Source organism: Echinops telfairi, unplaced genomic scaffold (assembly GCF_000313985.2).
Source record: "Echinops telfairi isolate 266 unplaced genomic scaffold, ASM31398v2 ScPeMD7_53;HRSCAF=182, whole genome shotgun sequence".
Lineage (NCBI taxonomy): Eukaryota > Metazoa > Chordata > Mammalia > Afrosoricida > Tenrecidae > Echinops > Echinops telfairi.
This window is the reverse complement of record NW_022103951.1, coordinates 9,667,273-9,681,262: the sequence shown is the minus strand read 5'-3', so window position 1 is coordinate 9,681,262 and position 13,990 is coordinate 9,667,273. Positions and strand designations below refer to the sequence as shown.

The window sequence follows — 13,990 nt, the reverse complement described above, 5'->3', positions numbered from 1 at the left end:
CAGCTTTCTTCACCACATTTGCTTATGCAGCTATTTGTCTTCAGAGATCGTATCATGGAGGTGAGCACACAATGATATGATTTTTTGTTCTTTTATGCCTGATAACTGATCCCTTCGGCACCTTGTGATCACACAGGCTCGTGTGCTTCTTCCATGTAGGCTTTGTTGCTTCTGAGCTAGATGGCCGCTTAATCTCTCTTACCTCCCACCCCACCAGAGGAGTTGCAATACTGGCTGGTGAATGGAGATGGTAGGTTGAGGATAAAGGCAAAAGCGAAAGAATCGTATGCCTCATTCCCCTCTTGACACTCAAAGGAGGAACTTCTTGGCAGGGTTGTCTCATCGAGATGAAAGCAGGGAGGGTAGAGTAGAAATGTGACACAGTGTGGTTAGGTAAAGAGTGGATTCCTGAGATGCTTCAGTTTGTGAGTGGCTCCTAAGGCATGCCATAGTTATCACACACCCCTGATGGATGAGTTGAAGGCCAGTGAGCCTGTTGGTAAAAATGGGCAGACAATGGACACGTTGACACTAACAAATTAGCAGACGGTTTGCAGGTATAAACGAGACTGGAATCAAGATGTTTTTAGCACCAATTAGACCTGAGGGGGTAAACAGCCAGAAATAAGGCCTAGTCTAGACAATCATAGAATCCCTGAGTTCACAGCCCTTAAAAGATCCATCAGCAACAAAGGACTGGGATCCAGGCCCAGAATACATTATATATCCGAGACCAAAGAGTCCCAGGGTATAGTACAAGAAACTGTGTATTTATTACAGAGATCCTTCCTTACAATGAAGTGACATAACTGTACCACCCACATCTGAACACTCAGATGCCATCTTGATAGACCCTTGATGCCCTAGATTTGATTCCAACATACAGTGACCTTATAGGACAGATTAGAACTTCCCTATAGGGCTCCCAAGAGTGCAGTCTTTATGGGAGAAAATCACCAGGTCTTTTCTTCAATGGACTAGCTGGTGGGTTTGCACTGTTGACATTTTCAACAGCTGAGCACTTCACCACTGTGCTACCAGGGCTCCCATCTTGGTAGACGCAGGGGGAATATCTGAAAACCTGAAACAGGCTGTAAACCATTCATTGCTACCAATGAATGCCAGCTAAAGTCAAATTGGAGGCTTGAAAAGCTCCATGTTCGTGGCATCTCAGATTTAATGTGCTATAAATTACTATTCCTGCCACAGCAAGATAGTCTTTACAGATACATCTAGCGCATTTAAATTTAAATTTTGTACTTTTCTTTCACAATTGATCATAGCTTAAGTCCAATGAGTGCCTGATTGAGCTTGGAGATGGGCTATTTTGGGGGATGCCTAATCAATCTTTTTTGCAAGCACTTTATCACCAGAAGTGGAATTTTTATTTCCTGATTATTTACTCGTTGTGAAATAAGGTCAAATGAAATAAAATAGCACAGCCTTACAATAACTACAATATAGACAGTTTGGTCACTCCTACTAAACTGAAATGCAATGTGGCAAACATTGTCACCATCTTTCTCTTCTTTGAAATGGTCGCTCTTTCACTGGCATACCATAGTCAGGATTTGGTGGAAATGGGGTAGTTTGAAGGCATCTATATGTAATGTATGAATGATCTTAAAATTTGGGGCAAGATTATTTTGGAAGTTCACCTGTTCACTTTTTATTAAAGAGTTTCCCCAGGACATAGGAAAAGTATTTCTTAAATATTCCATTTTTATTCCTGATAGCTACATTTTGTTTTTTGAACATTTTATTGCCTAATCCAAATATTAACATAGGATGGAGAATTTATATTAATCTATAGGTATGAGATGAATTTACTTTAAACAATTCATTTTAAAGCAACTTCATTAAGGTATCATTTGCATATAAAATACCAGGCTTACATGTAATAAAGCATACCCATTAAAAGTATGTAATTCTTACACCCTGCTTCATCATGGTTACATCTTTGACTTTGCCAGGCAATGTCCCTTCAGTTCATTTTGATCCACTAACGATTGTTGTTATTGTTAGGTGCCATCCAGTCTATTCCAACTCACAGTGGCCGTGTCTACAATAAAACAAAACAGTTCCTGGTTCTGCACCATCCTCACACTCATTATTTTTGAGCCCATTGTTGCAGCCACTGTTGCAACCCATCTCCTTGAAGGGCTTTCCTCATGCTCATGACCCCTCTATTTTGCCAAGCATTATATCCCTTGCCAGAGATTGTTTTCTCCTAACAATATGACTGAGTTAGTTAATTGTGCCAGCCTGGCCGATAATCACATATGGGGCTAATTGAAAGGCGGAGGGATAAATGGGTGGTGAGCCTCGCCTTTCTAGTTCTCGGGGCTCTTGCTTTGTGATGGTCGCACCAGGGTGCAGCTGCCTTAGCAGCTCCCTGCTTCAGCTTGCAAGATTGACTTCCTACAAGACATCCCCAAGGAGAAGCCACATGGACCTATCCCAATGCAGCCCTGGGTGCTGGAGCAGCGTCTGGAGACCCCTGCTAGTGCTGAGATGCTTATTCGTTCACTGACTCAGCTTTCCTCCTGCAGTTGGCATCATTGCTTCTATTTTGTGAGGTGGAGGACTTTGTGGACTGGTGTTGGGTTAATGGGTTAATGTTGGACTTGTGGGCTTGGGCAGCATTGGGTTGGGATGTTTTCACGATGCACACTTTCTTTACATAAAATTCTCTTATACATGAGTTGCTGTGGATTTGTTTCTCCAAAATACCCAGACTAATACAATGACCAAACTGTTTGAGACTTAGTCTCACCATCCTTGCTTTTAAGGAGCATTCTAACTGTACTTCTTTTCAAGACAGATTTATTTGTTATTGTGGCAGTCCATGGTACTTCCAATATTCTTCGCCAACTTGTAATTTAAACACATTAATTATTCTCCAGTCTTCCTTATTCATTGCTAAGCTTTACACATGCATTGAGGCAATTGAAAACACCCTGGATTGAGTCAGACCTATAATAGTCCCCAAAGTTACATCCTTATTCTCCAACACTTTAAAGAGGTCTTGGGCATCACGTTTGTCAATGCAATGTGCCCTTTGATTTCCTGATTGGTGCTTCCTTGAGTGTTGATTGTGGATCCAAGTAAAATGTAATCCTTGAAAACTTCAATCTTTTTTATTTATCATGATATTGCTTATTGGTCCATTTATAAGAATTCTTGCTTTCTCTACATTGAGTTGCAATTCATACAGAAGGCTGAAGCCTTTCATTTTCATGAGCAAATGCTTCAAATCCTACTTTCATCAATCAAGGTTGTGTCATCTATATATCAATGTTGTAAATAAGCCCATCCTCAATCTTGATGTCATGTTCCTTTTAATATTTGCCTTCTCAAATGATTTGCTTAGCATACAGATTGAATAAATGTGAAAGACTATATCCCTGATGCACACCTTTCCTGATTTTAAACCTTGGTGTATTCCCTTGTTCTGTTGAAGTGACTGTTTCTTGGTCTGTGTACAGGTTCTGTATGAGCACAATGAACTGTTCTGGATTTCCCATCCTTAGCAATGTTATCGATAGTGTGTTATGTATAGTTGCTGTTTATATTGTTGAAAAAATATATTTCCAAAATTCTATCTTGTGATCTTTCTTCGGCTTTATATCTGTTACTCAGGCCAGATTTCCCAGCTGCTGATCCTTCCTCTTTGTTTCCAACTTTCAAAGTCCAATCACCAACAATTGTTGGTGCATTTTTATTGCATGTCTCTTCAATTTCAAGCTGAAAACATTGACAGAATTCTTCAGTTTCTTCATCACTAGCTTTAGTAGTTGATAGGTAAATTTGAATAATGTTACCTTATCACAGAGAGCATTATACTTCATGATAGATCTTGAAATGTTCTTTTTGATAATGAATCCACCAGTCCTCTTGAATTTGTTATGCTTGGCCTAGTAAACCATATGATTGTATCTTCAGAATGGCCAATACTAGTCTATTTCAGCTCACTAATGCATAGGATATTGATCTTTATCTGTTCCGTTTATTTTTTGGTGGCTTCAAATTTTTCTAGATTCATACTTGGTACATTGTGTTCCCACTATTAATGGATGTTTGCGGCTATTTCTTCTCATTTTGAGTTATACCCAATTAAACAAATGAAAGTCCCAAAAGTTTTAATCTAGTCCACACATTCAAGTCAATTTTATATTTGTAGTGTTTTTTTTCCTTCTGACATCATAACTCAGCCTCTGTGTGTGTGTGTGTGTGTGTGTGTTGTGTGTGAGACAGAGGGGTGGCGGGAAGATAGATAGATAACAGTGAAATAGGACATTGTGTATAAAAGGTGGATGAAAATGCTTCATTGTCCAATTGTGTCCTCTGCTATTTGGGTGAAGTAATAATTTCTCCCATGGAATGGCTTCCTCTGAGAGTAATTATAGAATGAATTGTAGAGTGTTACCTGTGGAATGTTTTAATCCAGAAATTTTCCATTAGTATCAAGTTGATTCCAACTCATGGCGACCCCACATGTACCAGAGTGTAACTGTGCTCCATAGTTTCTCAATGGGTGATTCTCCTGAAGTCAATCAAGGCTTTCTTTTGACCTCCCGCCTTTCCATTAGTAGCCAAGCATGTTAATTGCTTGTAGCACCTAGGGACTTCAAATCCACAAAGAGTAGAATAGAGTAAAATTAATATTTTTTTCAGTTCAGTTCTGTAATGTTGTTGGGCATTTTTAATTATGGAGCAGAACTTCATAAACAATAACTCTTGCTGCTTCCTCATACAGCTTGTATGGTCAGCTTAAATAATTCGCACTGCTTCAGAACATAATTAAATCATGTTATGTAACTGCATTTTAAAATAACTTAATTAATTCTAGGAGTTAATACCAACTAGTTGCTTTGCAAAAATCTTAAGGGATGATTAATATTGGGAATAAGGTAATGACTTGGGGGAGGGGTTAAACAATCAATTACAGAAATGAGCTCATGTTTGCATGTCTCTGTGTCAAATCTAGTTATCCAGTGATTGAGACAGAGCAATTTTATGGGGTGTAAATATTAAGACTATTAGAAGAAATATAAACCCTCCAAATATATTTATACTTGCTACTACTCATAAAATTTTGTTTTTCTTATTTTTTTTCTCAGCTGAGGAAATTTATTCTGGGAAATGTGAATAAATGCTTTGATATAGCTTGTTCACTCATGGAGATAGCAATGCAATTCAGGAACCTCATTTATAAATACCCTTTTTTTTAGCTCTCCAAAACAGTATAATTCTAATATTGAGGTAAAATTAAGGATGAGGGATGGCATTGCAGGATTATAATCGATGGGTTTATTTATTATTTCTCTTTTGTTTTAAATTCTAGTCTTTTAACTACCTCACTGCTTAAGCAAAGTATGACATGGAAACAAGTAGAAAATTATGCCTGTCTTGCTAACTGCAGCTGGTGACATGCTGTCGCAGACGTTGTGGGGGCACTGGAATGTATTTGTGAATAAATTAAACTTAAATCAGAGTCTTCAAAGTTATTTTTCATATATTTTTCTTCTTTGTCGACACTCCTATTATGCACAAAATCTCAGGGTGACATAATATCAGAAAGCTTGATGTAGAACTTCCTACCTCTACATTAAATGCCCATAAAGACATTTAAAATCAAGAACAAAAGTAGTTCCGTAAATTAAGAAACTAGACAATCAAGATTGTTGGCAGATTTCAGGGAGAATTTGTCTCATTAACAGGAACAGATTAACAAGCAGAGTCTTGAACTTCATACTATTTATTAGACTTTCTGAACCAGAATAGGTCACAATCGCTCATAGGGAGTAGGGAAGAGTTGGATGATCACTGCAGGTACTGAACAACAGGCAGTCACCTCCCTGTGGTAACTATCCTCTAGCCCTACAGAAGCTAGAGTTCTCCTTGTGTTCACTAGCCTGTGTGTTTCCACATCTTTCCAGAGACTAAAACTCCCCAAGTTGTAGCTGTTGTTGTTATTGTTAGGTGACATTGCGTTGGTTTCAACTAATTGCAACCTATACACAACAGAATGAAATACTTCCTGGTCTTGTGCCATCCTCACAATTGTACCTGTGCCTGAGCCCATTGTTGCAGCCATGCTGTATGAGGGGGTACCCTCCCAAAATGGAAACGTTGTTTTCAAGGCTGTGTGTTTAAATTATTTTACAAAACAACCTTATCACCTGCAAAGTACTTTCCATTACACTTAATATATTTGTCAAATCTGAAATTCCATTCTTGTAAACATTTTTCAAATTCATGTTTGGATGGCTGACAGCACCTCTCTCATTTTTTTCTTCACCTCTTCTACATCAAACCGCTGTCCTTTTATGTCCCTCTTCATTTGCAGAAACAAAATGAAGTTGAACGGAGCGAGATCAGGTGAGTAAGGTGTGTGAGGAAAGAGAGGCATGCTTTTTTTTTGCCTAAAACTGGCGCACTAAGATGGCTGTGTGAGCAGGTGCATTGTCCTGGTGGCAAAACCAGCCCCCCATCTGCCACAAATCAGGCCTTTTTGGTCACACACTGTTAGGCAATCTTTTCAGAACCTCTACAGAGAAAGCTTGATTATCAGTCTGACCTGGTAGAGTGAACTCCAAATGCACTAGAAGTTGAAATTTTCATCCGTTTGGGAAGTTGACGGGCATCCAGAGTGAGGTTTCTCATCAATCGACATTTCACCTTTTTTGAAATGAGAAAACCACTCATACACTTAAGGTTTTTCCCATATGGCTGTCTTTGTAAGCTGTGTTCAACATTACAACAGTTTCTGTGGCATTTTTCTGAAGCAGGAAGCAAAATTTCACAACCACAAGCTGTTCTTTCAAAATGGACCATCACAAAAAAAACTATGTTCGAGCGAAATTGCTTTCACGAAAAAAAATTATCTGTGACCAGAGAGAACCTTCCCAGGTGATGCCACTGGTGCACTAACTCAGAGGAGTTGCTTGGTGCTCACCTGGCAGGGAAAAATACTTACTATGGAAGCTCCGCTCTGCCCAGCACAATTTCTGTTTGAGAGGAGGGAACCCCCTCTTGTGTAAATCCATCTCTTTGAGGTTTTCCTCTCCTTCACTACCCCTCTACTTTACCAAACATTATGCTCTTCTCCAGGGACTAGTTTCTCTCATGACATCATGTCCAAAGTATGTAGAACAAAGTCTCCACATCCTTGCCTCTAAGGAGCACTCTTGCTATACTTCTTCAAATACAAATTTGTTTGTCCTTTTAGTAATCCATGCTACTTTTAATATTCATCTCTAGCAGCACAATTCAAATACATCGATTCTCTTATTTGATGTCCAACTTTTAAATGTATAAGAAGTGTTGGAAAATACTATGGCTTGGCTCACTATCATCTTAGTCCTTAAGTAATATCCTTGTTTTCACTGCCCTAAAGAGGTCTTAAGCAGTAGGGTTTACCTAATGCAATACATCTTTTGATCTCTTGATTGGTGCTTCCATGAACATTGATCGTAGATCCAAGCAAGATAAAGTCCTTGATAACTTCAACCTTTTCTTCATTTATCATTGGTCCAGTTATAAGAATTTTGTTCTTCTTCATACCGAAGGCTGCAATCCTTGATCTTGAGCAGCAAGTGCTTCAAGTCCTCACTATCAGCAAGCAAAGTTGTTTCATCTGTATATCTCAGGTTGTTAATTATTGCCTTCCTCCAATCCTGATGTCATATTCTTCTTCATATAAGCCAGCTTCTCTGATGATTTGCTCAGCATATAATTTGAATAAGTATGGTGAAAGGATACAAACCTGTTGCACACCTTTCCCGATTTCAAAACCAACCAGTAGCAGCTAGGAATTGGAAAAGTGTGTTATGTTTCAGGATTCTTAGACACCCATGGAAATATGTGGCAAACAGAATAATGGAGCAGAATGTGTTCTGGAGTTTACTGTAGTCAACAGCAAGTAGCCTGTGACAGAGAACCCAGCCCAAGAGATCCAGCTGTACACTGGCCACCCCCAATAAGAAAGTTTGCTAGGATAAAGGTTTTTAACTTGAACCTGAGCACATTAATTTGTCTTTGACGTTTAGGTAGTTGAGGCAGCAAACTACCCTTTTTGATGCCAGGCTTAGTGGATGTCTTTCCATCCTAGTAATGAGTTAAAAGAGAGGAGGGGAAACCCTATGAAAAGACATGGTAGGTAAAAAACTGTTCCTTTGAAGATTTTGAAGCAACACCCGGTTCTCAAAATGATTTTTTGCAGCAAGAAGATACAGTTAAGAATTTATTTGATCTCCTGAAGGAAGGCCAGGAGGATATGTCCTCTATACAGAGAGTAAACTTAAATATGGCCCATCCTTTAAAAATGTCTGCTGAGATAGGACAGAATGTAAAGAAACCTAAAATAAAAAAATAAAGAACAAAATTGATATAGCAATTTTCAACCATTCTTTTGAAACATTCATTTATTTTATTTTTACTTTTAAATCATTTTATTCGGGGCTCTTACAGCTCTTATAATCCTTCATCAGTCATATCAAGTATATTTGCACATATGTTGCCATTATTATTTTATAAACATTTATTTTCTATTTGAGCCCTTGGTATCAGTTCCTCTTTTTTCCCTACCTTCTCACTCACCCCCTCATAACCCCTTGATAAATTGTAAATTATTATTTTCCTATCATACACCGAATAGAAGAAGCATTCATTTATTAAATATCAATTTGTAGACCTATTCTTCCCAACATTGATGATTCAGTAGTGAACAAAATATATAAAATGATTATGGAAAATCCAACCTAAAGGTTTTTTGTAGAAGATATTAGGAAAATTAAAAGTAGAAACATTTAAGGTTGGTATTGTCATTGTGTTCATGATACTTCTTGCTCTTGAAAGGGACATAGGATGAAAGATTGTATTGTTTAATAAGTCAAGATTTATACGCTGTTGGATATTGCCTGTTATTATATCTATTCTTATGGTCTTTGTTTTGTTGTAGGGGGAATGTTTTATTAAAAGATTTACTCCTACACATTTGCTACTGTCTCTGCTTAAAGGCAAAAAGAGCAGGCCTGAAACATGTTGGCTTTGGAGACTTTATATTAGTTTACCCAAAGTTTTGATTCCTTTTATATGTAGGCCAGACCTGAGTTTCTAGCCTTTTCATTTCCTTGGCAGCTCTTATTTTCATCTCTTTAGCCAAAAAGTAAATGATTAAGAAGATTAGTTATGTTTTAGTTGAAAATAGGATTCTGCTCACCAACTATTTCTGTTAGTTCAAGAGAGAGAATGGGGGCAGAGGGCAGGTAGTGACTGTTATTTGGTTGAGGGGATGTTTGTGAGACAGACTTGAAATCACAATCAGCAGAAAAGAGCTGGAGAACAAGTGGATACATTCACTAGGAAAGAGAAGTGGAGAGAAGCAGCTTGAAAGAAGCGTTCTGCCCCCAGCAACTCCATTGTAGAGGCCTTTTATCTGGTCTTAGAAGCCCAATCAAAATGTCTCCCTATGGGGGAAGAGAAAGGGAATCGATCACAAGGATCAATCTAGAACCCCCTCCCAGGGGGGTGAACAATGGAAAAATGGGTGAGGGGCGAAGGAGGAATGTGTAAGATATGAAAATAATAATCTATAACTTACATCAAGGGTTTGTGAGGGTGGGAGGGGGAAGAAATGGATAGGAGATATCAGGGGCTCCAGTGGGAAGATAATGCTTTGAAAATGATGATGGCAACATATGTGCAGATGTGCTGGACACAGTGAATGTATGGCTTGTGATAAGAGATGTAAGAGCCCCCAATAAAAGTCTTTAATAAAAAAAATGTCTCCCTGGGTTTTAGATGGCAGCATGAAGGTTTACCTCAGTCATCCTGGACTGTTGCTTAACTTCAAGACATTGACATATCGCATTAACTCGTGGTTTATCACCACCTCTGCTCTTTGCCTCCCACTCTCTTACCTTCCCCGACAGTGTTCTCCAGAGAGCGTTGGGTATGAAATAGAATTTGGGAGCCAAGAAATACTGAAAATTACTGTAAAAATAACTTTTTCTGTCTCTTCTGCAGGAAACACATGAAATTGTGGCGATTAAGAAATTCAAGGACAGTGAAGGTATGTGTGTATGTGTATTATTTGTCCTGTATTTTAGTATTTGTCAACAGAATCTAGAAGAGATGAAATCTAGCTGGTTAGACCCTACCTGTCCTGAACATTTTAAATCAGTCTTGGCAGGTAGACAGCATATTGATTATTATGCTTTGATTTATATATCATTCTTCTGTGTGAATCTTGTAAAATTACATATGGGAAAATCCATCTTGTATTTTCAGGTATAATCAACATTGGGAATCTTGCTCTAAGCATGCTATCTAAGCAGTTTTTAAACATTATTAAAATTAGTAATTACTTCTGTGGAGTTAAACAAGTAGCAAATGCTGTGTGAATTGTTTCAAATTGGCTGCTGTGATCTGTGCTTCCTAGTCAAAGTTAGAAATATTCTGATCAAGATAGGTGGTCTGTAGATAAAAAGTATGGAGGGGACGGTTTTCTATTTTGAATAACTTCTTGTGGGGAATAAATGCTTTTCAAGAAGAAACACCATATTTGAAGGCTTTGTATTACCCTATGCTGAGCAAGAAAGTTTCAAAGCATGTCAGTAATTCATTAGGTGTTATATCTAGACTGTTAATCATCCAGAAAAATTAATAATGAAGACACGTATTGTCTCTGAGAAGCTGTATGCACCAGTTTTCTTTTTTTTTCTTTTTTAACATTTTATTAGGGGCTCATACAACTGTTATCCCAATCCATACACACATCAATTGTGTAAAGCGCATTTGTACATCGTTTCTCAAAACATTTTCTCTCCATTTAAACCCCCGACATTAGGTCCTCATTTTTCCCCTCCCTCCCTGCTCCCCCCTCCCGCATGAGCCCTTGATAGTTTATAAATGGGTATTTTGTCATATCTTGCCCTGTCCGACGTCTCCCTTCATCCACTTTTTGGCTGTCTGTCCCCCAGGGAGGAGGTCACACACAGTTCCATGCAATCGGTTCCCTCTTTCCTACCCATTCTCCCTTTACCCTCCCTCTTTTCAACCTTGTTTTAGAGACCCATAGCAGAAATGTATTTTATGCCCTCACCCCAGTATCCATACACACAATGTTTTGTATGTAACTGAAGCAAAAGAGGTACAAACAACTTGATCTTACTAATGTGAGGTTCTCTGTTTTAGTTTTCTTCTATTTTGTTTTCCAAACATACCTATTGTGATCCATTACATTGCTGTCAACATGAATGAGGAATCACAGTCCACCACTGGATAAACAGTGTTCTTGGGTTAAAAGGCACCAGCCTAGCAGCAACCTTGTCTGATTAAAAGTATGACAATAGCAGCTGCAGCCTACCTTCATCAGCACACATTTACAAAGTACTAGACGTCATTAGCCTCTATGTTTGTGAACAATATCATCACCCTAAACTCAGAGGCTTAGCAAACATTACATAACTAAAAAGGAACACAAACAAAATAGTCCTGGGGTGGATCCATTAGTATTAGACGCAGCTCAACTTTGATGTGCTGGTTATCTGGAACACATGTATATCAACCGGTAACTTTAGCAGTCTTTACAGAGAAGGCAATAGAAAAATACTTGAAGCTTGTATTAAAAAAAAAAGTGACTTCAAATGGTCTATCTGTCATCTAACAGGAAACAGTAGCCCCAGGCCAACTCAATCTGAGACCATTGGAAATGAGCTTTTTAAGCAATGAGTTTGGACTGACCACAGGTGGCCAAGAAACAAAATGGTGCTTTTCTCAAAAGGGTGGTTGCAATGGGAGATCAAAGCACAGCCTTCACATATGTGTAAAGGACTTCCGGCTGTGCATTCATCCTGAAAGGTGTGCCGGCAAGCATCAGCATTCATCTTGAAAGACAAGCATCAGCTACCACCAAAAATAACCGTTGCCATCACTTTTTTTTTAAAGCAGTGCAAATCTAGGCCACGTAAGCCTTAGCTTTTTTGAAAACTAAGGACCATAGCCTTCTATTGTGTAAACGTGGATCACCTTCGCAAGTCACTGTACACCAACTCTTCCTTTATGTGATGTGTTTCACCCTACCTTATAAGGCCTGAAAGGAGCCATAGTGGCACAATGGTTAAGTACTCCACTGCTAACCAAAAAAAATCATTTCAAATCCATCAGCCCCTCCAAGGGAAAAAGATGTGGCAGTCTACTTCATAAAGATTGATAAGCCTAGCAAACCCTGTCAGTTCTACTCTGTCCACAGGGTTGCCATGAATAAGAGTTGATTGGACATCAACAGGTTCTAAGACCCTCAGGGTGGCCATTAATCCCATTAAATTAACATTCATTGAGCCCTGAGCCAGGTAGGAGCTATGATGAAAACTCAGGTGCGTATACTTTTCAAGAAGCTTTAAGGCTCATTAGTAGAATGAAATCCTGTAAATAACTAACTATAAAAGAGAGCAGAAAGTAGCCAGGCATTGTATTTTGAGGGAAGAGAGATTGTTTCTAGCTATGGCATTAGAGAGGAAAGGAATGGCTTAGATATTATAGCAGACATAATCTGCCCTTACTCCATTTAACCTACAAAATATTAACCAGATCTAGCCTCATCTCTTCCCTCATTTCTGCTAAACCAATACAAGCACAGGACATCATCACCCACCTTGGTCTAGTACCCCTTTGTTAAAAAGTAAAACAAACGTGTTGTCTTCAAGTCAATCCTAACCCTTTAGAAAGAGTGGACTTGCTTTAAAGGGTTTTCTAGGCTGTAATTTTGATGGAAGCCGACTGCTTCGTCTTCTCTAATGGGTTTGCACCACTGACCTCTTGGTTGATAGCCGAACACTTAAATTTTGCATCCCCAGGGCTCCCTGCACCGTTTTAGCATGTGTTTAAAGGTATACTTCCAAAGCAATCTGGGTTATACTGCGAAGATAAAGCCCATACCTTTGTAGTTCCAATTGTATTGTAGATACATTTCCCTGTTTTCGGTTCTCTCTAGAAAGTCTAGTGTTCTCTTTCCCGTCTTTACCCTCTTTCCTGCCAAGGCAGTCTTTTGTTTAATACCAAGAAAGAGAATGGCTGTGGTGAACAATCCACTTGGAGTGTGACGTGTACCTGGATAATCAAGTACAGGTTAGAATGTATTCCCATAAAAACTATTTAACTTTGTCAGTTTTTCATCTTAGAGTCTAGTTGGGCTGATTATAATAAAGAGTTTCATGAAAATGGTGACTCTCATTAACCCCTTTGATTAGTTACTCTGTGAAATTATTCTCTTGCTAGATGGTAGTAATTTTCCTAAATCCAGTGTTTAGAAATCTTTGTGAAGATAATGAAATAATCCTATAAAAACATTGTTAAACTAAAGTACAAAGTGAACTTAGTCTGACCCATTGTCAAGCTAATTAAGTCCTCTCTCTGATGGTATCAAGGCCTATTTTGTGAGCATGTATATAACTTTTTGTAGTTTCAAAAGATTATGATAATCTAGGTCACTAGTTAGTTTCAGAGGTCCTTATTGTTTCATGAAAATAAGTCATAGTTTAAACTGGGAGCCAAAATAGAAGATTAGCTTGGAACTTTTACTGGGAGATATTTAAGCTAAAATAAGTTTTATAATTAACACAAATTTAGGTTATAATATTAACTGTGCTATTTGTTAGAAGAAAAACTCAAGTGTTATATTTTGGGTGGAGGGACACTTTTTGCAGTAAAATTGTAGACTAGGTAAATGAATGCTTTTCACAATGAAACCAATGACTAAAACCAAACTCCCTGCTGTGGAGTTGGTTCAGACACCTAGGGGCCCTATTGGACCGATTAGCACTGCAACACAGGGTTTCCAAGGCTGGAAATATTTACAGAAGCAGGAATCCTCATCTTTCTTTCCCCCATGGAGCTGCTGGTAGATTTGAACCACTGACCTTAAAAAGTATATGTAAAAACCAAAGACTTGATCAGTTTTCTCTTGCTTTCCCCCCTCTATTTC

General features: G+C 38.4%; 1 protein-coding gene across 1 annotated transcript in view; it reads left to right on the top strand.

Moving 5' to 3' along the window:
* CDKL5 (cyclin dependent kinase like 5) overlaps positions 1 to 13,990 on the top strand; it is a 194,305-nt gene that overhangs the window by 111,529 nt on the left and 68,786 nt on the right. The window contains exon 4 of the mRNA XM_004709935.2: positions 10,033 to 10,078. Coding sequence (XP_004709992.1) covers positions 10,033 to 10,078 — 46 coding nt within the window. The remainder of the gene's footprint in view (positions 1 to 10,032; positions 10,079 to 13,990) is intronic.